Here is a 25072-nt window from a genome sequence, read left to right as displayed (position 1 = left end):
GATAACAAAGTTGTTTTAAGCCACTATATCTTTGGGTAATTTGTCAGGCAGCAATTGATAATGAATACCATGATAACAGGCTCATGATAAGATTTGCAATTGATCTGGAATATTTGGGGCAATGCCCAAAGATGCTTTTGTCTGGACTGAATGCTGTCCAAAAGTGAGTGCAACTCTATGACTGGATATCTGAAAAGTTTTTATCTGAAAGGCAGAAAAGACAAGGTGGTATTAAAGGTCAAGTGACAAAAAATCAGTGGTCACTTAAGTCAGCAATGAGAGGGACAAAATAGACCATGGTTTGGGTGATTTTCTTGTTTCAGTTTCTGCCCATACGTAATTCTGGAGTGGACTTGCTTTGGCCTTGTTCTGTTATGGTCATGTTTCTGATGTCGTGTATTTTGAAATTGTTTATGTTCTGCTAGAAACAATCCCAAACCACCAGACCAGCTAGCTCCAAGCTGCAACATTCAGGGGCTGCGTTCCTCTTTGCTGATGCTAAATATGCTCTGGACAGTCTTGTACAGTCTTTTTGTGGACCTGTGAGCTCGTTTGTCTTGAGTAATATCTAGGAGTTAAATTGTTATAATCTAGAATTTATGGAGAATTAATGAATTGTATTTATATTAGTAATGTATGAAAATTCCAGTCGAACCACTTCTTGAACATACCCTTTTGTCACGTTTTTAAAGTTTTAGGTATTCTAATGGTGTCATCATTTTGGATTTATGTTTAATTTACCTTATAATTAATGATTTTAACTTTTCAGGTGCCTATCAGCCATTTGCCCATCTTACTGGTTTCTTTTCAACTGTATTGGACTTTCTTTTCCTTATTGATTTAAACAAATTATACATTCTGGATATATTTCCTTTGTCGTTTGTCAAATATATGTATCACAAATACTTTCTTCTACTCTGTGTCTTTTGTTTTCATTTGTTTACATTTTGATAAGCTGAAGTTTTTAATATTGATAAAATCTAATTCATCAGTGGCTCCTTTTAGAGTTTGGGCTTTTACAACATGTCTAAAGACCTTTGTCTCTACTAAAGTATTCTACTAAGGTATTTCCTTCTAGAAGCTTAATAATTTTAGCATTGATAATTAGTTCTATGATCCACTTTACGTTAACTTTTGTGCATGATGTGAGGTAGTAGAGTCAATGTTTATCCCCCTTACTTGTCCCTCAACCCCCCCACAGTGGATATATGGCTGTTTCTTAACTATTTGCTGAAAATATTTCCCCATTGGGTTGCTTTGGAACCTTTGTCAACAGTCCCTCAACTGTGCCTAAGTCTAATATCAGATCTTTTATCCTGTTGAATTGCCATATTTGTCTGTAGTTAATCCAGAATTAAATTGCTTCCATTACTAGAGCTTTCCAATAAGTCTTAAAATAAAGCGCTGTAAATGTTCCAACTTTACTTTTTGTTTCAAGAGTGTAATGACAATTATAAGCCCAATGCATTTCTATATATATTTTATAACTAGTTTCAAATTTTCTGCTCAAAATCTGCTGGAAATTTGAATGAGTTGTTTTCAATCTATAGATCAATTTTGGGAAAATTGACTTATTAAAACATTGAGCCATCTTGTTTTGAACATGGTATATGCCTTCATTTATGTAGGTCTTTTAACTTTCTCCCTACAATATTCTGAGGTTTTACTAAAGAAATAACACGTTTTATTAAAGGTATTCTTAAGTATTTTATATTTTGTGATGTTAAGATATAATTATTTAAATTTTATTTCCAATGTCTGTAGTAGGTATATAGAAATGCACAAAACATTTTAACATTAACTTTGTATCTTATGACGTTGCTAAACTTGCTTATCAGTTATAGTAGGGCATTTTCGTACATTTATAAGGATTTTGTATGTTAGTATGTCATATATAAATAAAAGCATTTTATTCATTTTTGTGCTGATCCATGTGTGTTGTATTTCTTTTTCTTGCCATATTGCAATAGATAAGAACCCCTAGGAGGTATGATGTTTAACAGAATTCGTGGGAGAATACTTTCCTAACTCATTTCCAGCATGTGATCTATCAAGGAGAATGTTCCACGTGGATCTGAAATGAGTATAGTATTGTTCAATGTGTAGTTATTACGTTTTATAAATGTCAGTTAAGTCCACTTAATTGATAGCATTGTAACCTTCCATTAGGCTCAGTGATTTATCTTCTACTTTTTCTGTTCACTACTCAGAACGGTGTGCTGTAACATTTGTCTGTGTTTGTGAATTTTTCTATTTTTCTCTTTAGTTTTATAGATTTAGTTTCATCTATCTGAAGACCTGTTATTAGATGCATACACATTTACACATTTAAAGTGTTCTTCTAAAAATGACATATCATTATGAAATATTTCTCTGTGTCTCTGGTAATATTTATTGGTTTGAAGTCTACCGTTCTGATATCAATATAGTAGCATCAGCCTTCTGATGTGTGTTTTCATTTTGCATCTCTTTTAAGCAGGATAAAACTGAGCTTTGCTCTTCATTAGTGTAATTAGGGTAACAACTTCTGTTTTTTAATTGGAATTGAGAATCTTCTTTTATTTTTTTTTTTTTTTTTTTTTTTTTGAGACAGGGTCTTGCTCTGTCACCTAGGCTGGCGTTCAGCGGCCCAATCTCTGCTTACCGTAACCTCTGCCTCCCAGGTTCAAGCAATCCTCCCACCTTGGCTCCCAGAGTAGTTGGAACTACAGGCGCATATCACCATGTCCAGCTAATTTTTATATTTTTTGTAGAGATGGGGTTTCCACTGTGTTGCCCAGGCTGGCCTCCAAACTCCTGAGCTGCAGCAATCCGCTCCTTCAGCCTCTTAAAGTGCTGGGTCTACAGGCATGAGCCACCGCACCCGGCGGAGAATCCCTTTATTTTAATGTAAATATTGATCTGCTTGCGTTTAAATCTACCATCTTATTGAAGCAGCTACCTTGTCTGGGATAAATACCTGGTGTTTGTTGTCTCGTTTCAAGAAAATGTAAGACATGAACACACACAAGGAGTTTAGGAGTAGAGGTTTCATAGGCAAAAGAAAGAGAGAGAAAGAAAAAGGAAAACAGCTCTCTCTCTCTAGTGAGAGAGGGGACTTCCAAGAAGAAAAGGCTTCCCCCTCCCAGTGGGGGGATGCGCCAGATTTCATGGTCAGGCTTTAGGAGGCAGTGTGTGATTTACACAGAGCTCAAAGATTGGTTTGATCAGGTATGACCTTTACATAGAGCCAGGAAGGCTGGCCTCCCCACGCCAATCTTATGCAAATGAACTTCCCCCTTGGCCGGCTGCCATCTTGTCTGTTCCTTACTGTACCCGTGGCTGACAAAGAGAAGGGAAGATGGAGCCTGGTGCAACTGCCAGCATCTGTGTCTGCCGCTCGATTTTACAGGCTGCTCTTTGTTAGAAGGATAAATAATTTGGGGCTGCTTTTCAATAAAAGGAAAACCTTACTGAGGACTTCCTTACCCTATCTGCCTAAGTAATTTCTTCTTAACTGGTGTATCATTATCATGTATCTATCTTCCTTTTGTCCACTAGCTTCTTCAGACTATACCTCTTCTTTCTACCTAAGCTTATTATTTTTAGTAATTTCTTGTAAATTTATCTTGTTTTTTCTTTAAGGTATTCTTTGTATTTAGTTACTCTGCCAGTTAAAATACATATACTCAATGTATTACAGTCTATCTTGAGTTCACACAGTACCACTTCTATGTATATTGTAAGAACCTTACAAACCTTACAAAAATATTAATTTACATTTCTTCTTGTTATATATAACAACCTACTGTTGATATACATATATCTGTACATACACACATATATTCAGTAAACTATATTGCTATTATTTTTGCATTGAACAATTTAATTTCAAATAATTTGAGAACAAAAAAGTAAATCTTTTTTTTGTTTGTTTACCAACATATGGACACTTTCCAGAAGAATTTAACTACAAGAGAAGATAAAATCTTTTATAGCAGACCAGTGTTCATGCTGAGAACAGCCATGATAACTGCATGAATTGCGTAATTGTGTTTAAAGTGACATTGGAAATCTGTGAAAGCAGTGAGGATTAGGAGAATTACAATTCTAGAGAAGGCAGAACATTGTCAATTTGACCTGAAAATCTGTAAGTGTGTTTTCACTGAAGAAATTTGAAACTCCAAACACAGTTAAAAGGCTGAAGGTATGGCTTGGTCTAAGCAGAGGTCCGTTGCTGTATAATAAATGCATATGCAAATTTTGGTTTGTTATGCAAAACTGGAGAGACAAAATTGGAGAATTGAATGTCCTCATGTGCAAAACTAGATCTCCCCTCTTTTTTAAAAAAAGAAAATTTTCCATAGGTTTTGGGGAGCAGGTGGTATTTGGTTACATGAGTAAGTTCTTTGGTGGTGATTTGTGAGATTTTGGTGCACCCATCACCTGAGCAGTATACACTGGAGCCGATTTGTAGTCTTTTATCCTTCACCCTCCCTTGTCCTTTCCCCCGAGTCTTCAAAGTCCATTGTATCATTCATAAGCGTTTCCATCCTCATAGGTTAGGTCCCACTTATGAGTGAGAACATATGACGTTTGGTTACTAAATTCTAATGCTGAGCTCTATAGGAGACTAAAGAAACAAGTGAAAATTTTTTTGAAATAAAGAGGCTTGGTTTCTCAAAGTTGATGAAATGAAACCATCACTCATTCAGTTGAAATCTTTAAAGGCCACACTTTAGTGAGATTAATCGAAAATAGAAACAGATAAGAGCCTTCGAGATACATGAGACACAGTGGAAAAGTTTAATGTATAAAATTGAAGTTCTAGAAAGAGAAAAGAAGAAATAGGACTAAGAAAAATTCAAAAAGATAACTGTGAATTTTCCAAACTTGATCCAGTATGTGAATCTAATTCAGGAATATTTGCAAACACCAATCAGGCTTAAATAAAATTTGGCCGGATGCAATGGCTCACACCTGTAATCGCAGCACTTTGGGCGGCCAAGTCGGGCGGATCACAAGGTGAGGAGTTTGAGACCAGCCTGGACAACATAGTGAAACCCCATCTCTACTACAAATACAAAAAATTAGCCGGACGTGGTGGCGGGCATCTGTAATCCCAGCTACTCCAGAGGCTGAGGCAGGAAAATAGCTTGAACCCGGGAGGCAGAGGTTGCAGTGAGCCAAGACCATGCCATTGCACTCCAGCCCAGGTGACAGTGCGAGACTCCTTCTCAAAAAAAAAAAAGAAAATAAAACAACAGCAACAACTATATATATAAAATGCTGAAAATAAAGGAAAAAAAAAAAAAAAAAAAAAACTTGAACCAAACCAGCAAGAATAAACACATTTATTTCAAAGAAATGACAATGAAGATCACAAGAAAACAGTGAAAGCCAGAAGCAAATGGAATAACATTTTTAAAATGACAACGTAAAATAGAGTAAGTCAGTGAAAATGTCCTTTAAAAAATAAAGATTTTACAGTAAATCAATAACTGAGAGAACACTTCCTCAGCAGGTCAAAGGAAAATAAATACTCAGTGTAGTTCCTTAGGAAGAAAGGAATTACCCATTGGAGATGTGGACTTATGACAAGGAATGAAGAGCACGATTAAGACTAAAAGGTGGGAAAGCAGTAAAGGAAGCTAACGTGTCCTTCATTTCTACATGACTGTGAAAGGAATAAGAGTCACTTTTTATTTGACTGCGATAATCCCCAGGATGCAAATTATAATTACTAAAATTACAACTAAAAACTAGTAAAAGTATGTACTTAAGACATTAATACCTGAAAATTTATTTAAAAATGAATCCAAGGGAAATGACAGGGAAGAAGACAAAAAACAAAGATCCAATAGAAAACAGTCAGTAGATTATAGATGAACACCCAACTGTATCGTATGAAATTAAATTGATTACACATCTTTTGTAAAAGGCTAAGATTGTCAGACTGGAAAGAATATGCTTGTTTACACACTCATCAAAACTGAAACGGAAATTTAATGGTAGGAATAGAGTATAAATAGGGCTATACTAACCTTAACCAAAAGAAAAGTGGCATAACTGCCACAACAAAAATAATTTATGATCTTTTCAAGTTCACCTGAAACACTTACCAAGAGTAATTGTATGTTGAGCCAAAAGAAAGTCTCAACATATTTCCAAAGATGAAAATCATGCAGAGTATTTTCACTGACCATGGTTAAATTAAGCTAAAAATTAATAAATAAAGAATTATAAAGGTCCCCCACTGCTTAGAAATTAAATACTACATTTTAAACCATTCTTCAAATAAAAATTCACAATGGTCATTAAGCAACATTTTAAACTGAATGATACAAAGATGTACTACATCAAAACAGGCAGGGTGCTGCAGAAATAGTGTTCAAAGGAAAATTCATAGAAAAGAAAATAATTGGATATCAAAGATTTGGGTCAAAGAAATAATTTAAAGAACAGCAAATTAAATGCAAAATGGAAAGGAAACATGAATAAAAATAAAAGCAGAAATAAATGAAATACAAACAACGTGCAATAAAGGACATCAACAACATCAAATACTGGATCTTTAAAAATAACTAACGTAAATGAGAGATCACTGACAAAATTCGCCAAGAAAGTAAAAGAAAAGACAAAACACAAATAACCAAACCAGAATGTAAAAGATTCATGTTTGTAGAACCTATAAGCAAAAAAAATCACAGGAGAAACTACAAAAACATTACCCAAAACTATTTGCTAATGTATATAAACTCCTCCAAAAACATACATTACTAAAATGACAGAAGAAGGAGTAACAAAAGGTGAATTTTGGCGGTATGGAGATGTCCTGCATTGATTTTGCATTAAGGAAACCCTTGCCAAGAACCCTTGCTAGTAAGCAATCTAGCTGATAGCAACTTAAGTATCCACTTCACCTTTGAAAATGAGACCATACTCTTCTCAGGCAGCCCTAGTCAATAACTGAGCACAACACGGGTAGGGCCTAGACTTTTCTTCCAAATGTGGAACTCCTCTAAGAGGCAATTTTTCACTGGAGTAGCCATTCGGTTGGCTGAGACTGTCATATTTGCATCAAGACCTCAAGGCTCTCCCTCATCAATCTTGTTTCTTCTCCATTTTATGTTTCACAGGCATTCATTCCCAAATAGGTTAACTCTCACATTCCTAACTCTACCTCAGAAATATCTTCTGTAGAACACAACTAACACATAAATATATGGTTACCTTTTAAAGAAATCCCACCCATTGTTTAAAACTTTTTCAGAAGACAAGCCCAGGACCAGAGAGCTTTATTAATGAATCATTTTGAAACTTTAAGTAAAAAATAACACAGTCCTGTACAAACTCTTCCAGAGAGCAGCAGGGGAGGCAAGGTTGTGTTTCTCAGCCCATTCATAAGGCTGTCATAGCCCAACAAGAACATCACAAGAAAAAAGAGGTTGCAGGCCTGTCACCACTCATCAACATGATGGAAAAATTCTAACAAACTACTTGTAAATTAAATCTAGTTATATATAAGGAAGGATTATATATAATACATAATCATTATATATGTATAATGAAGTTGGGATCATTCAAGTAGGCAAAGTGGTTTAACCTTCAAAAACTCAATAAATGAAGTTCTCTTTGTGAACAAAGAAGAAAATGTCACATGGTCATCTCTGTAGACTCTGAAAAGCATTTGATAAATATTAATACACATTTATGAAGAACTCTATATGAATAGAATGGATTTCCTTATCTGCTAAAATGTGTTTACCAAAAAATACACAAAAAATATGTTTATTGGTGAAATTTTGCATTTTGTCTAGATACAAAAAAATCAAAAAGACCGCTTCCAACCTCAATTCAACTTAGTGTTGAACTAGAGATCTTAGTAAGTGCAGTGAAGCAAAAATAAATAGCTAAATAAGTAAAACTAAAGGCACATGGATTATAAAGAAAGAAATAAAATCCCCAGCATTCGCAGACGATGTGACTATGTACATAGAAAATCTAAACAAGTCTACAAAATGTAAGAATCAATAAGTATATTTTTGCAAATCACTTATACAAGGACAATATTCAAACACCAATCATGTTTCTATAAAACATAATGCAAAATACAATTTAAAAATATTGAGAAGAGCATTAAACATATATTAAATACCTAGGAAACATGTAATGGAACATATTCAAGATTTTTTCAATGAAGAACATAAAACACTGCAAAAGAAAATTAAAGAAGTCCTATATTAAGACAGGACTATACCATATTCAAGATTTAAAAACTCACTGTTTCAACCATGTCAATTCCTCCTAAATTATCAATATATCTGACGCACCTCCCCTTGAAATCTAGTGGATTTTTTTTTTTTTGTTTTGGTAGAAAGCAACAAGCTGATTATAAAATGTTAGTGGACATACAAAAGACCAAGAATAGTTCTGAATTCTTGAAATGTAGAAAAAAAGATGAATTCATATTAGCATACATTAAAAGTTTTATAGAGCTATAAAAAATGTGGTTTCAGAAATGTTTCTGGAACAACTGGTTATCCGTATTTAAAAAAAAGAAATTTCAAAGATTTCTAATGTGTTAATCATACTTTTTTAAAAAAAGATAATGTATTGATATTGATTCTAAGGACATCTGTCTATCAAAACATACCATTAGGAAATGTGAGAAGGCAATCCACAGAATGGGAGAAGATATTTGCAATGTATATATTCCATTAAAAACTTGTACCTAGAGTGTTTAAAAATTGATTTTAAACAAGCAGAAAATCTAATGGAAAAAAGTGAGTGAAAGACTACACAGCTACTTCAAAAGAGGATATCCAAACACCCAGCAAACATATGAAGTAAGCTCCATTTCATTAGTTATAATGGAGATGAACATTAAAATTCCTATGTGATAGCATAGCAGTACACATCCACTGGAATGGTCAAAATGACAGACAACACTAAATGCTGGTAAATATGTAGAGTAACTAGACTGTCATGAAAGCCCTGGTGCAAATGTAAATTGGTACAACCATTTTAAAAAACTAGTAGGCAGTATCTGCTAAAATTCAACGTATCCATAATATATGACTCAGCAATTTTATTTTAGATATATACTCAATAGAAATGATTATACATGAATACATATATATTCATATTCTATATATTCATATATATTCATTTCTATTGAGAGACACACATGTATATGTTTATTGAAAGACAACAAGAATGTTCAAAGCAGCACTATTTAGAATAGTTAAAAACTGGAAGAAACTCAAATGGAATGAATTAAATCCAAACCAAACCAAAACAAAAAACTTGTAATATAAACAACGATAGACATTTACATCTCAATGAGCAAAAAAATCAACTACGAATATTTGCAACAGTGTGAATGAATCTCATAAAAATAAAGCTAGACACAAAGTGTATGTACAATTCCATTTATATAGTCTGTGATGTAAATTTCAGGATAGCGGCTACCTTTAAGTTAATAACTGAATGGGCAAAAGAGGGGCTTCTGAGGTCCTGGTAATGTTTTGGTTCTTTGTGTATTAAGTTTGTGAAAAATCATGAAGCATATACTTATGACCTGTGTACTTCTTTGTTTATATGTTTTCCTTAAATTAAAAGTTTAAACATATGCAAACTAGGCCCCTAAAAATTATAATAGAAACTTCTTTCAATTAAGTTAGATTTTGGATTTTTTTTTTCCTTTCCAAAAGTTACCAGTGTGCTGAATATTACATGAAATGCAATTATTTTCATTCAAACTGCCTCTGTACAAGAGCTACAATACCAAATACAGACCACCTCCTTTACAGATGCCAATTTTATCAATTAAAATATCATTATTAAATAAATAGAAACTAACAAAAATGAACACATCTCTCTGTGTTTCATGAGATTTGTGATGTTCCTTTAATCTGTAGATTGGAGTTATCCTAAGAAAATTTATTTATTTTATCTTACAAATCACAGCTCAAGTTCAGTTTAATAAAACCATTATTGCTTACCAAACTGCTCTGCATGATTATTTATACAATTCTTCTATTCCCAACAGATTAATCTATTCTGCAAGTATTTACTGAAAACCTGCTGTCTGACACACTACATTGTGCTGGGAATAAAAGGCAGAGGATAAGATAGTGGCCTCTTCAGGCTTGCACTTTCCTGGAAGGAAACAGACACAACACAATTTCCCCAAAATCACTTAATTATAATGACAGTTGTTCTAAAGATGGATTACAGCATCCTGAGCACAGATATAAGAGAATAACTGAACTGTTTCTGAGACCAAACAGTCTGAACTGCTATCTATAGGATCCATAGAAATGAACTGAACAAGAAGAAGAGAGGAGTGTTCTAAGCAGAGACTGAGAATATCTTAAAGTTGAGTGGTTAAAACAAAAGAAGGATGAATGTGAAGATCAAAAGATTCCAGTGTGTGGAGTTCTAATAGTTAGTAGGTAATCAGCTGGAACCTCAGTAGGGACAAGATCATGCAGAGCTTTATAAAGTATGTTATTAAAATTTATTTTCCTCCTAAAAACAAGGAAAGGCACTGAATAGTTTTAAGCAGAGCAGGCACAGGATCAGTTACATGTTGTTCATGCTGTCGTCTCTCTGGCTGCAATGCAGACAATGGTTTGTGAGGCAAGTCACACAGCTGCATGTAGACCAAAGAAGAAGCTATTATAGAAATTCAGGAAGGGAAAATTGGTGTCTTGAAACTGATTGATTGTGTGGAGATGGCATGTAATAGATGATTTTGAGAGGTATTTAGAAAATAACTTTGAATATATATGTTTGTGTTGTAGAGAAACTGTTGAGTAAAACCCTTCCAGCTGGTAGTGTGGATATGTATTGATGCTGCTTATTAAGATAGAGAATATGGGAAAAAGAGAGATGAGATTTCACATTTAATCGCTTCAGTAGCTGTGAAGCTTCCAGTGGGATGCTGAGAAGAGAGATTGAGGCCCACACTGGCTGGTTAACTGACAAATCACTGTCTTTTTTTTTTTTTTTTTTTTTTCTGGGCACACAGCTACCTCCATTTCTCAGGGTTTTCTGCAGTTGGGTGCAGCTATGCGGCTGAATTGTGGAATCTGGGCAGAAGTCTGGCTCATAACTGCCGCACAGTCCTGTCCCCTCTGTTTCTAGTGACTGACTGAGGAAGATGAGTGGACGCTTGAGTGTGACAGGATAGCAGCCTGCCCTCAGTGACTGCAAGGGGCAGAGCTCCCTCTAATGATTCCTAGTATGCTGCAAACCACATGAGAAACAAAAATGCATAGTAGAAAGCTAAGCCACTGAGACTTCAGGATTGTTTTCCAGCTATTAGTTTACCTTACCTAATGGAGAAAATGATACTGAAAGTGTGATGCTTCTGCAAAAAAGGCAAAACAAAATACGAATAAACTCATAATTCTCATAAACACATATGTGCATATGTGTGTGTGAGAGAGACAGAGAGAAAGAGTTTATTTGCATTTTGTTTTGCTTTTTTACAGAAGCACCACACTCTCAGTCAAAAAATATGGAATCAAAATCTTGAGAGGTCAAAGATAAGAAAACTGTTGTAGGCTTTTTAAAAATGGTGGCCTTTTGGGTACATGATTAAAATATTTGGTAAAACGATCATTTTTTGTAATCTATTAAACCTATAGCCCTAGGGAAAGAAGTTGGAAAACAAAATGTTAACAGTGTGTTGGCTCCTGTTGGCCAGGTTTCGGTAGGTATTACAAGAAATAATTGAGATGAGTAAAGATGAGTTAGTTTTCAAAGAACTAAAAAGAGAGTCGAGAAATGTGGGGTGTTGCTAAGTTCAAAAAGCTGGCTGTTGCCATATAGATTCCAAACAGAAAAAGATGAGGAAAGGTTGTGCCTGATAAAATCCCTTCGATACTCAGTCTGGTGATAAAGATCCAACTATTGTTTATCTTCCACACAGTTGTTTCAGATCATCTTAAGGTGGCTGCTATTAAAAGTAAAGCCCTGGAAGTGAGGAAGCATTAGAACAATATGTTAGAAGAACTTTTGATATTGTTACTAGGACACAGAGAGGAAGCCTGTTAAGCTCTTGAGAAATTTGTATTGCCAAAAAAAAAAAAAAAAAAAAAAAAAAAGTCAGCTGGATTACATTTAAACAAATAAACCAAAACATTGTGTAAAAACAGCATGATGAAAACCGAATAGCATCTATTGGATGTGACAATATAGGTGGCAGTGGTGAATTATTAGTGATAGTTATTTTGGTCAAATGAGAGGTAATGGAAGTCAGAATTTAGCTTTGATTTAGCAATTTAAGATTGGTGAAGTAAAGAACTACAGAGAGAGAACAGACAATTCCTTTGATAATTTTGACTGTGAAAGAAAAGTGGGTATATGTTGAAATGAGGTAAGGCAGAGTTTTATTTTGCTCATGTTTTGTTACATAAGATCAGGCAACTTGAGCAGAATCAAAAGCTGAATGGTATATTCTTATAGAGAAGCAGTTTGAAGTTATAGAATATTAAAAAGTATAAATTACCAACAAGGGCGAGAAAGCAGCTATGCAAATAGAGAAGTTCTGGTCTCAGACATGAGGAGGAACACATTCTCTGCAATCACCCAGAGAAGGACGTTGCAAACCATTTAGTCCTGAAGTATCTAAGTGCAGTGAATACCATATTCCCTCCCATGGGAAACATAAGTGGTCTATATTTTAATCTTTCAGACACAGGCTCTCCCCACCATTCCCAAAGAAATATGATTGAGACAATAGAGAAGCATCCCATAATCTCAATTTGGTTATCAAATCATAGTATTAATACTTTGGCAGATACATTATTTTATTAAAAATAAATAATCACCCACCATTGATTAGCTATGTACAGCACCATCAATCTATATGCAATAACAATATCTCATTTAATCATCCTAAAAACCTGACAAGACAAACATGTTTCTTACACACACCCCAAAATCTGAATTTTAAAGAACTGCCCCTTTTTTTCTTCTCCTAGTGCACTAGTTTGATTTTTTTAATAATGGAAATTTTAAGTTAAATTGAATAGATGAAATCTCACTTTCTGGATGCCTCTCTTATCTATTCACAGAGGCTATTCTGATATCCTTATTGGTGGTGATGAAATTTTTCAGTACCTAAAATTCAATATTTACTGATGTTCTTTTATTATCAGCCCGGAAATCTGATTCCTCTCCACTGCCCTTCTTCTATTGATCCTGAAATCCCTGTGCCAACAGTGTTGTGAAAAGTCTTTTGACCAGTTTAAGTTTCACCAAACTGTGGTATTGATTTTTTTTTTCCAGAAACCTCGTCTCTCACCTTAAATTAGCATTCAACAAAGCAATGTTTTGGAAAACTTAAGAAAATATAGAAGAAAAATGTGTTCTTAATGTTTTAGTTCTAGCCAAGCCAATATCAGACAAATTCTTTGTGCCATAATTACTTCTCCTAGGACCACAAAAGGAAGAATGAATGGAAATAAATTGGAGAAAAAAATGAAATTGGAAAGAAGGCCGTCTTATTATACATATCACAGACACGTCAGGTTTCAGTGCTTCAAATTTAGAAAAAGATAAATATCACTTGCTCTCGCTAAAACATGTAGAACAAAAATAATGAGCTCATGTCTATAAGAGTGCCATAGAACAGAAAAAATTATTAGAACTCTTTTTATAACTGGTCTTTAATAAATTATCACTGCATTTTAAAAGCAAACTTACTTCAGTGCTGTGGTCATGTAACTCTTTTAATTGATAACTAGTTTAATAAATGTTTATTGCCTGCTATGTGCCATGTAATACGGAATAAATCTAAATCTCCATGGACTTACATTTTACTGAAGGAAACTAGACAATAAAGATACATTTGTAAATGCATACAGTAGGTCAAATGGTAGAAAGTTCTCGATGAAAAATAGCTCACTCCTGTAATCCCACAGCATTTTGGGAGGCCAAGGTGGGTGGATTGCCTGAGGTCAGGAGTTCAAGACCAGTCAGGTCAATATGGTGAAACCTTGTCTCTACTAATAATACAAAAAGTTAGCTGGGTGTGGTGGCACACCCCTGTAGTTCCAGCTACTTCAGAGGCTCAGGCAGGAGAATCGCTTGAATCTGGGAGGCAGAGGTTGCAGTGAGCCGAGACCACACCACTGCACTCCAGCCTGCGACAGAGCAAGACTCTGCCTCGAAAAAAAAAAAGAAAGAAAAAGAAAAAGCAGATAGAAGGTAAAGGTATAAGCCATTCTACAGATAGGTTGTAAGGGAAAACTAACTGAGACATTTTGAGCACACAAGAAGAAGGACGAGGCTCACAGGTATTTTGAGGAAAAAAACATTCCAGGAAGAGTGAATGGCAAGTACAAAGGCTCAGAAAGGGCAGAGTTGTTGATGTACACGAACAACAGTGGCTGGGGCAAATTTAGAAAGGGTGAGAGGAAATGGGTTAGAAGTATACGGTATTGAGTACAAGATAAAATTGTGTTTTGTAAGCCATAGTATAGACTCTGCATTGACTCCCGAATGTGGCAGGGAGCTTTAGGGGACTGCATACAAAACTGTGATCTGATTTGCCTTACTTTCTAAGAGGATTATTTTGGCTGTTGGGTTGAGAAAATTTGGTTGAAAAGGGAGGTTTAAGAATGGAAGTAGGGGGCTGGGCATGGTGGCTCATGCCTGTAATCCCAGCACTTTGGGCGGCCGAGGTGGATGGATCACAAGGTCAAGAGATAGAGACCATCCTGGCCAACATGGTGAAACCCTGTCTGTACTAAAAATACGAAAATTAGCCAGTCGCGGTGGCAGGCTCCTATAGTCCCAGCTACTCGGGAGGCTAAGGCAGGAGAATTGCTTTAACCCAGGAGGCAGAGGTTGCAGTGAGCCAAGATCGTGCCACTGCATTCCAGCCCGGTGACAGAGCAAGACTCCGTCTCAAAACCAAACCAAACAAAACAAAACAAAACAAAAAAAAAAAAAAAAAAAAAAAGGAAGCAGGAAGACCAGTTAACAAAGGCCTCCAACAATCAGGATAGAAGATAACTGTGTCTTGAGGAATGGAAATCATGAAGGACTTTTTCTGGGAATATTTTCAGGGTATAGCTAAAAGGGGATGTGAGAAACAGAGACAATCAAGAATGACTCCACGTATCTGGGCCTGGGGCAGTTAAAGTATGGACTTGTTTTTTATGGAGGTGGAGAAGACTGTAGAAGGTGCAACTTACTGGGACAACAGCAGCTCTGCAGTCTGATATGTGTTAACTCTGAGAGGCCTCAAAATATGTTGAATATCCTTAGGATGAATGAGTCTGGATTATTTCAGAGGAAGATTCTGGACTGGAGAGATGAATTTGAAGTCATCAGCTTATTGATATTTTCAACCATGAGATTAGAGGTCATTTACTAAGAAAGTTAACGACAAGGCATTACAATGGTAATAGATGACATGGCTGAGCAAGAATGAGCAAGGAGATTTAGAAAGGCACAGCCAGAGAGTTGGTAGGAAAATCATGAGGATGAGTTCCCCTGAAATCCAAGGGAAGAATGTGTGGCAGAAAGGAGGGAATGACTGACTATATCAAATATTGCTCAAAAGTTGAGTAAGGATCCAATGGCTTGCAAGACCATAACTAATGATCTCTAATTTTTGGCCTCTTTACCTCGTTCAATGACTTTTCTTTTGTTCATCCACACTGGTTCAACTGTCATTTCAAGTAAAAACCTTTTCTTTACTGTTTCATTTGCCTGGAATGTTTTCCCCCCATATAACTTACATGACTTACTTCCTCAGCTCTTTCAAGTTGTAACGAAAATGTTACCTTCTCAGTAAGGCCTCCCCTGAAAATTCACCACCCCAGCCCAACCCTGCGACATTCCTGGAGTATCTCACTTGATTCATTATTCTCCATAGCATGTCTCCCTTCAAAAATACCTTATATTCTATTTATTTATCTAATTAGTATCTACCTCCCTGACCTCCCTGCATCAGAATACGAACTACACTAGATTTTTACCTATTATATTTATTGCTAGATCCTAGTGTCTAGAAGATAACTGTAGTGGGGTCTCAAAATCACGTGATACAAAATGAATGAGAACTAAGCATTGGATTTAGCAATCTGGGGGCATTTGTCACTCTGCCATGGCATGTTTAATTTCCATGGATGTTGAATACAGGAGTTGCTTACAAGGGATTTAAGATAAAATGATAGGAGAGTAACTAGAGGTTATTATACATATGTTTTACATAAATATGCTGTAAAGGAAAGCAATAAATAGACTGGCTGCAAATCAATGTAGAATCAAGTGAGGGTATTTGTTTTTATTTTTACTCTTGATTGATTACTTTAAGATTGGGATAAACCATTTGAAAGTGAAAAAAATGATGATTCAGAAGAGATTAGAGAGAAAACGATTCTGTAGTGATAACCTTCCCTCAAGGAGGTAAGGGGCCAATTCATCCACGATAAAAAGAGAACAAGCAGGGATTATGCATGTTGATGCAGAGAGGTTGACAGACGAGTAATGAAAATTTACAGAAATGTACTTCTGATTATTTATAATTTATCCCTAAAATAGGAAGCAATTTTTAACTCTATGGATAGAAATAGTGTTGGAAGATTGATAGGAGTTATGATATAGTAACCAACCAGGGGATGTAGAATAGTGAATGCTCCAGACCACAAGCCAGCAAATTATGGCTCTCAGGCTAAATCTAGGCCCTCATGGGTTTTTGTGAATAAAGTTTTATTGGAACACAGAATATGTAAGTAATGGGCATTTATTTACATATTTCTATTATTGTTCTTGCACTATGAAGGTAGAGTTAAGTGGTTGCAACAGAAACCTCATGGTACATAAAACTTCACATATTGGGTCATGTGCAGTAGCTCATACCTATAATCCCAGTTAGTGCAATGGCTCACACCTGTAATCCCAGCTACTTGGGAGGCTGAGACAGGAAGATCACTCGAACCCAGGAGTTTGAGGCCAGTTTGAGCAAAATAGTTAGAGCTCCATCTCAAAAAGAAAAGAAAAGAAAAGAAAAAAACTCACATTTTTGCTGTTTGGCCATTTACAGAAAAAAATGATTGCCAACTCTGTTCTAGAAAAATGGAGTAGGTTTCTTGGGGGTTCTGAGTGCTCACCTAAACTTAGGTGAGTCTCGGCATGTGTTTTACTCCAGCCACATTATGCTATGCAGGCTCAAGTGTGGAGGAATAGGCAGACAGTTGAATTCAATCAAGGTTGGCATCTTACCATACTTGTTTAAGGAAAGTAGAGGGTCAAAGGAGCTGAGGATTTGCCAAAGAAGTTTTTACAATGATGAACTTGCAATATAAGCTAGTTACTGAAGGACATAAGGAGAGTGAAGGACTGTAGGAGACCAATAGATATATGGTCCTCATGGAGTAAGAAAGCTGGAAATAGCAGATGGAAGAGGGAAATTAGATACCTGAAATTTAGATTATACATGGTTTGCAATTATCAGAAATTGTGAGTTTTTAGGATTTTAGTGGCTAGAGTGGAATAGGGTCAAAACCACTGGAGGAGAAGGATCAAATACCAGCCTCTGCAACTGACTTGTCAAGGTATTTATATTAATATCTGAAGTTTCCTCTTGTCTTACCAGAAACCTCTCTTGTTACTTCAAGCATAAATTTTACACTTATATAAATCAATAGGTATTCTATTCAGAGAAATGTGAATGGTACCTGATGATGCTTGGATATTAGGTAGTAGATGTTAAGAAACCAAGGGGAAAAGTTTTAAGCTATTTGTGTCAACTTCTATAAATAAGATAACTTAGATGTTTAAAATGTAATTTTTTTTTTAAGATAGAGTCTCACTCTGTTGCCCAGGCTGGAGTGCAGTGGCATGATCTCAGCTCACTGCAACCTCCGCCTCCTGGGTTCAAGTGATTCTCCTGCTTCAGGCTCCCGAGTAGCTGAGACTATAGGCACCTGCCACCACACCTGGATAATTTTTGTATTTTCAGTAGAGATGGGGTTTCACCAAGTTGGCCAGGGTGGTCTCTATCTCTTGACATTGTGATCTGCCCAACTCGGCCTCCCAAAGTCCTGGAATCACAGGCCCTAGCCACTGCGCCTGGCCAAAAATGTGATTTTTCTATCATTTGCATTTATCACATTGTTATCTCTAACCTACTTTGTGTACTACTTACAAGTTATGATCTAGGTGGCTTAGACAGCATAAGTACTTTTAAATCATGGAGGTGTCATTTGGGAAAATTATTGTCCTGCTAAGTTTCATTCATATACCAAGGACACTCAGTTCTCATTCAGGATGCTGCATTTTTTCTCAAAGAACTGATCTCACTATCCAAAAATAAAATATTAATACTAAGAAAGATGATCAATATAGTAATCTTGGTAAACATTGTTTGCATAAAGAAAAGCAAATGTAGTTTGTAACTTGAATGACGGTAACTGTGTTGCGTTGGCTGGGTCATTAAGTGTGGATGTGGATGGGACGATATGGGGATACTACTTCTAGCTTGTGTTATAAAGTCATTGGTTGAGTTATTCACACATTCCTTTAAATGTTGTTAGTATTTCTTAAAACTCACTCCTTGTTTCTGGGAATCTTCTTTATATATCAAAAGGCTAGGTTGACATCATCTTTTCTTTTGAGAAAGTTGATTAATAGATTAATTAATAGGTGAACAGGTTTCTAGAAAATTAACAGACGTCAGAGTTAAATGATTTAAAAGACCAGAAACAAATTTGCTAATTCTCAATGCTCATTTGCTAGAAAACACAAAAGAACTTCATGTGTATTTTTAGTGGATCATATGGGTAAGCTTTCATTGATATGTCAACTAATATATCAGCCAAAATGGTAATGTTAATTTATTTATGACAAGTTGTATAAATATTTCAGAGAAAAGAAATATCAATATCTTTGGGACACACCAAAAAAATGAGAGAGAGAAAAAACAATAAATCTGGTGCTTAAAATCTGGTGCTTACCTACACATAGTTAGTATCCTAAGTGATACCAAAAAAGCACCTCTGCTCCATCTTTCGGTGCAATATTTTTTGGTTATCGTTCTTTCCAATGTACATGAAATGGTTCGGAGAATTTGACTCACATAGTTAGATTTATCTTCAAATATTCTATTTCTATCGGGATGGCTCTCAAGAGGCAAAATAATTGTTGAAAAAGTAAAAAAGCAAACATTGCAACACTTCTCTAAAGACAAAAATAGTTCCCATGTTTAAAATCAGAGCAGGGGTGTTGGGTAGCTGGATGGGATCAGCTCCTCTGTCAGTGGGTTCCAGGTTCTTGGAGACTAAAGAGTGTTTTCTTTAGTGTTCCAAGACCTGGACATCGAACACTTGCTCAAGAACCTGGAGTGGAGGGCAGAGAACCCTGAAGAAAACAGTATGTGCAGTCTCAATTATTTTTTGCACATTTTTTACTTAATAGGCTGTTAATTTTGGGTCTAATTTGGAGTTTTGTAGTTTTGACTTTTAAAATTGTTCCTACATGAAATACATTGCTTCCAATAACATTGCTCTTTTCTTTCTCTCTATTACTCAAAGGATAATAACAGAATTAGTTGGATTTACACTTAATCGGCTCTTCTCCTTTCTAGTTTTTAATTTTCCAATTGTTTGTATATTTTTTAAATTGTGTTTGGTATTTCCAAATACTATCTATAAAAGATTCCACAGATTAGCAATACAGTGCTCAAAATGATATTATCTCATTTAATATTTTATTTTATTATTCATTTAAAAATGAATTTAAGAATTGATTTTCCCCATGTTTAAGTTGTTTTCAATTTCATACTGCTACCCTGTGATGGATTTTTGTGGTCAAGAGCCAAATAACCTAAAATGATCAAAAAGGTAAAGTGTTTTTTGTAAGAAGAAACTCAAGGTCCTGGATTTATTTAAGAAAATAAAAATGTCTACATTTGAGCTAGAAGCATTTTACACAGATTTGTCTTCATTGACTTAAAACAATCTTTTATCTGAAAACCTCACAGGAAACCAAAGAGAATTTCTTCAAGATGTTATAGTATAATTTAAATTTCATGGTGGTCATTATATTTCTGCTGCCAGGTTGCCTAAATGAAATACATTTCAAAGTCACCTGTGTCTATTTTGTCTAAGGCAAATAAACAAATAAATAAAACAAAGATTTACTTGTTTTTTGAAGAAATCTGATATTTTTAAGTTTTAACATAAAGAATGAAACTGTTTACATGCAAGTTAGAGCTGACTTACACACATCTTATTCTCAAAGTAAGTAATTTCCTTAGGCTTGATATTACCTTTAAAATTCTCAAAAGGAAATTACTTGCTTTAAGGATAAAATGCACATTTTACAAAGAGAAATTGACTTTTCAGTTTTCAAAATTATAATAATCTTATAATAATACACTTTTGTAAAGCATATATTATAAAATTGTTCATATTCATATTGTATAGTATACAATTATGTTGCTATTATAAGAATTTAATAAACACTGGAAATAAGAATTATCATTTAATAAAATATAGGTAGAAAATAGTTTTATTTTCTTAAAATAACTTTTAAAAGCATAATTAAAATCCTTTGTCCACATCTACTTATAATTATTGTAGATATTTCTAACATAAGTCCATGAAGTTTTCATGTTCCCATTCATAGTAATACGTAAGTAGAGACTAATATAATTTCTTAAGCCTTATGAAAATTAGTATTTTTATTGATAATGATCTTATTATTTTTAACTTGCCATAACTTCTAGCTTGGCCAAAAGAAATCAGATGTAAAACATACAAAGCCTAGAAAAAATGTATATACATTTGAATTTCATTGCTCTCACCTTTGTATTTTGAAGCAAACCAAGAAATCATTTTTCTTTCTGAATTGCATTAGGCTTTTTTTTCTCTGTTAGTTTGTGAAGTACTAAAGAAAACACAAAACAATAGAGATCAGACAAGAAAATGGCAGCACTCAGAAAAAGTTATCATTTTCTAAATAAAATAACCTCCAAAGTCTTTACTCCCTCGAGCCAGCATTCTGACAGTGAATATTTACGCACAGAATCGTCATTGAATTTTGACGGGTTAGGTCAGCTCAGCTGAAGTAGAATCATGAGGGGATAGCATCTATTGTACTTGAAAGGAGTTCACACACATAGGAAAGAGGAATAAACAAAACAAAAAAGAAAAAAACAAATACACTGCAGAAGCTAATAATAAGTACACAAAGTACACAAGTGTATTTATTACATTTTGCAAGCACTTTGTTCTACATTTCAAAAACGCCACCATCAAGCTGTTGGCACATTTATGTACAAAACAGATTAATTGTAATGCCTGCTACAAAGCACTCTGTGAAAATACAAACTCTAATACCAGAAATAAAAGTCAAAAGTGTCAACATCATTACATAAGTTGAAACGACAGTTTTATCACAAACTGTTAAGACACGGAACTGAAACACTATAATATAGAATTTAAAGAAGCCCATTAATATTTTGCTGAATATCTGTAATACTGCATATATCAGAAAAATGTTGAACCAGTAAGATAATCTAAGCATAAAGAAAAGGAAGCAAAATGAACCCCAAATTAATTAAATAATACTACAGAATGCATAATCATGCCACAGATATCTCTAGTAGTACCCCCTACCTACTACAAGAACTTGTAAAATTACTGATGATGCATGACTAGTCATTGTACAAAGATTGTTTCACTCAATAAATTTTATTAGAAATGCAGTTACACTGAGGAAGGATTTCACAATGGTCAAATCAGTGCACAACACTACCTAGTTTAATACACTGACAAAAATGTCTTGTCAGGCTACATCATTTTAGAAGACACTTTACAGCATTCTTGTAGCATTAGAAATAATCAAAAGAAGAGAGTCAAGGTTAAAACAAACACCAAATTTGGTCCAATAATACTGATTGCTTTTTTTAAAATTCCTTTGATACAGGTACTTTTATAAATGAATATGAATGAACATTCGGTTAAAATGACTTACTTGAAATAAAAACACAAATATATCACTACACTTTCAAACAATACATTCTATAGGGGCCTCTGACCACACTTTAGAAAACACTACAGGTAAACCAACATAGATCGGAAGGCTGCAAGCAAAGCTATTATATTAATGGAAGCCTTTTCAAATATATCATACACATTTTAGGAATAGTTTACAGAGGTGCAATCCATTAAAACTTTTAAAGTAGGTAAAACAACTTCCGAGGGGTTAGTGTGCTTATTTGTAATAAACCACCTTCATAAAGGTAATTAATTTTCCACATTAGCATATTAAAAGTTCCAATCCAGCCACTTCTTAAATCACAAAGAGATCATTCTCCAATAGTCTACAGTAGTTATTTCCATTAAAATTGTCTCTATATACTAAACTTTAAAAAGGTAAGCCTGGTGTCACAATCTTAAAAAGGCAACTAGCCATGCATTAGCATTACTGTTTCTACATGCTCACAACATAAACATGAGTAATCTGAGATAAATACCTTTTAAGAACATCAAGAAAAAGTACAATGTTAACAAAGATAAGAAGCACTTCTTTTTTTTAAACCTACTCTTACAAATTTAGAAATTGCACCTTAGATTGATGAAAACATGAACCAGGGCCTATAGTAATATGGCCTCTGATCTTCAGACAAAATTTCCGTATTTCAAGAGTCATCATGATGTCATCTCTGTCTATTGTTCATAATGTACAATGGTCCCTTTGAAGGTTACCTGTAGTTAAACTAGTTACCGAAATCAAAACTAAAAGTATAAAAGCTATTTTCTTTTCAAAACATAAGAAATAATGCAAAAGGTGTTATGTATAACACATGGGAAGTGGTTAAAAATCAAACAAATCTTTGCATTTGACAATGTTAGTATCTTTGCTTTTACAGAACTAGTAAATGAGTTTGAGAAATTTCAAAAAAAAAAAAAGGCTGGATAGGAGCTTGTAGAAAAGATCTGATTTACATCAATTTAATAAATTGGGAAATTAAGTGCTAACCAACAAAGAATTGTACTCAGGTGATTCATAAGTCACCTTACATATCATTGATGAGAAGCACTTTCACTTTGTTTTTTAAAGGTTGGATGGTTGGATGGCCCTTAGTTAAACACCAATGCATTCAAATGGTAGAAAGAACAGGAAGATGCATTTATGTGTATGCATTGAGCCGCTCTTTGGAGCGAGTAGAATGGATGTCATGAAGCTCTTGCTCTTCCTTCGACTTGATGTCTTCATACTTCTGCATCCGGCAGGCGTCTTTCACATAGGCCCAGTTGGCAGACAGAACCATAAGGTAGTGAACCTAATCAAAGACAAAAATAATTTATATTGGAAGTTTATTCAGTGTCTTCATTACACCTTGCTATCTGGAAAGAAGTCTTAGAATTATAGATCTTTTTAGGAAATGTTCACATATAAAATGGAACCAAAATTTCTCTGGTAATAAAACAATATAAAATATATTTTTCACTCCTCCAACTATATCCCACCTATTCTTGGCACGCTTTCCTTCAGTATCTCTTTCTCTTCTTTTTCAATTCTTGGAAGTAATCCAAGACTAATTCTTAATCTTTATGGGATGTTTCCTGCCCAATGTGTCCTCATTTGCCCAAACCATAGACGATTCATTTCATGTTCATCTATCTATGTTTTATAATCCATAATCAGAAATATTCTCACATACTGTTTGTGTCTAATTGACTTGAATTAATTAGAGGATCTATTACCCCAATTAAAGAGAGATCATGGAAACCCCCAAATATACCTGTGGATTTGATTAACAGGTTAATTTTGCATATAATGAATTTTGCAGTTTCTTTTCTACTATAAACTACAAGAGATGAAATATTGTGTCATATGGGTTTTTTATGTGTATATACATTCACAACAGCTACAATAGTGCCATGTTCAAAAAGGAAGCTCCTGGTTTGTCTTGAGTAACGAAGTTGCTTGAGAAATAAAGCTCCTTTATTTGACTTGAGTTGACCCAGCAATGAGCCTGTTTATTTGTTTTTCTTTTCTTTCTTCCCTCTTGGTCCACAGGGGAGATAAAGCAGCTTTCCACATGATGAATTTTGATGAATAGGGAAGAGAAACTAAGTTGACGGTTATTTACTTTCTCTGAGTTTGAAAGGGTGGGCAATATTTTAAACCAACATTCAGAAAAATAGAACACCAAGATTTTGATAATTAGTAAATAGTACGTTGAAAGAGGAGGCGGGCTGGTTCTAGAAAAGTACAGATGGATATAAAGAATGCAATGTCATTTCCAAATAGTGAATATTGTGGCATGTTCAGATAGTCAACAAACAGCAAAAAAAAAAAAAAAAAAAAAAATTTGACATGGAATGTAGGGAAAAGATGCATACCACTATAAATAACCTATTTTAGAATTTTCTGTTTCCTCTGAAGTTTAGCATTTTGTTTAAGGAACATTATAAGCCACCTGAAAGCAGGGGCTGTGAGTTACATTCTTGTATATTATGGCATTTACATAGTGAAAACTTAATCACTATATATGGATTAAATAAGGCTTATACACATAATGAAGTTTATGCAGTATTTTGTTGCTGTAAAATATCAAGTGCTGTGGAGAGTGCTTAGTACATAGCAGATACACAAAATATTTGCCAAATAAATGAATACATTTTTCAATCTTCAAAAACTTTTCATAGTATCCGAGAAAATGTGGCCCCCAAATTATTGTTAAATATGTATGAGTGAGGCTGGGCGTGGTGGCTCACACCTGTAATCCCAGCACTTTTGGGAGGCCAAGGCGGGTTGATCACTTGAAGTCAGGAGTTCAAGATCAGCCTGGCCAACATGGGAAACCCCATCTCTACTAAAAATACAAAAATAGCTGGGTGTGGTAGCATGTGCCTGTAATCCCAGCTACGCGGGAGGATGAGGCAGGAGAATCGATGGAACCTGGGAGGCAGAGGTTGCAGTGAGCTGAGATCATGACTCTCTACTCTAGCCTGGGCAACAGAGTGAGACTCCGTCTCAAAAAATACATATATATATTTATACAATATATATATTATATATAAAATATTTATTTTATATTATATATATG

At 34.7% G+C, this 25072-nt stretch overlaps 1 protein-coding gene across 4 annotated transcripts in view; it reads right to left on the bottom strand.

Annotated features, from left to right (window-relative positions):
• Positions 1–21190: 21190 nt before the first annotated feature.
• GPM6A (glycoprotein M6A) overlaps positions 21191–25072 on the bottom strand; it is a 393114-nt gene continuing 389232 nt past the window's right edge. For 3 of the 4 annotated variants that reach the window (XM_017879135.1, XM_017879133.1, XM_017879134.1), the window contains one exon: positions 21192–23299. In XM_017879135.1, coding sequence (XP_017734624.1) covers positions 23147–23299 — 153 coding nt within the window. In that variant the 3' untranslated portion in view covers positions 21192–23146. Of the gene's footprint in view, positions 23300–25072 lie in introns of all 4 variants that reach the window. The other variant, XM_017879132.1, reaches the window with a different exon arrangement.

This window comes from Rhinopithecus bieti, unplaced genomic scaffold (genome assembly GCF_001698545.2).
Source record: "Rhinopithecus bieti isolate Rb0 unplaced genomic scaffold, ASM169854v2 scaffold_9996, whole genome shotgun sequence".
NCBI lineage: Eukaryota > Metazoa > Chordata > Mammalia > Primates > Cercopithecidae > Rhinopithecus > Rhinopithecus bieti.
The sequence above is the reverse complement of the archived record's forward strand: the minus strand, read 5'-3'. Positions and strand labels throughout refer to the sequence as shown.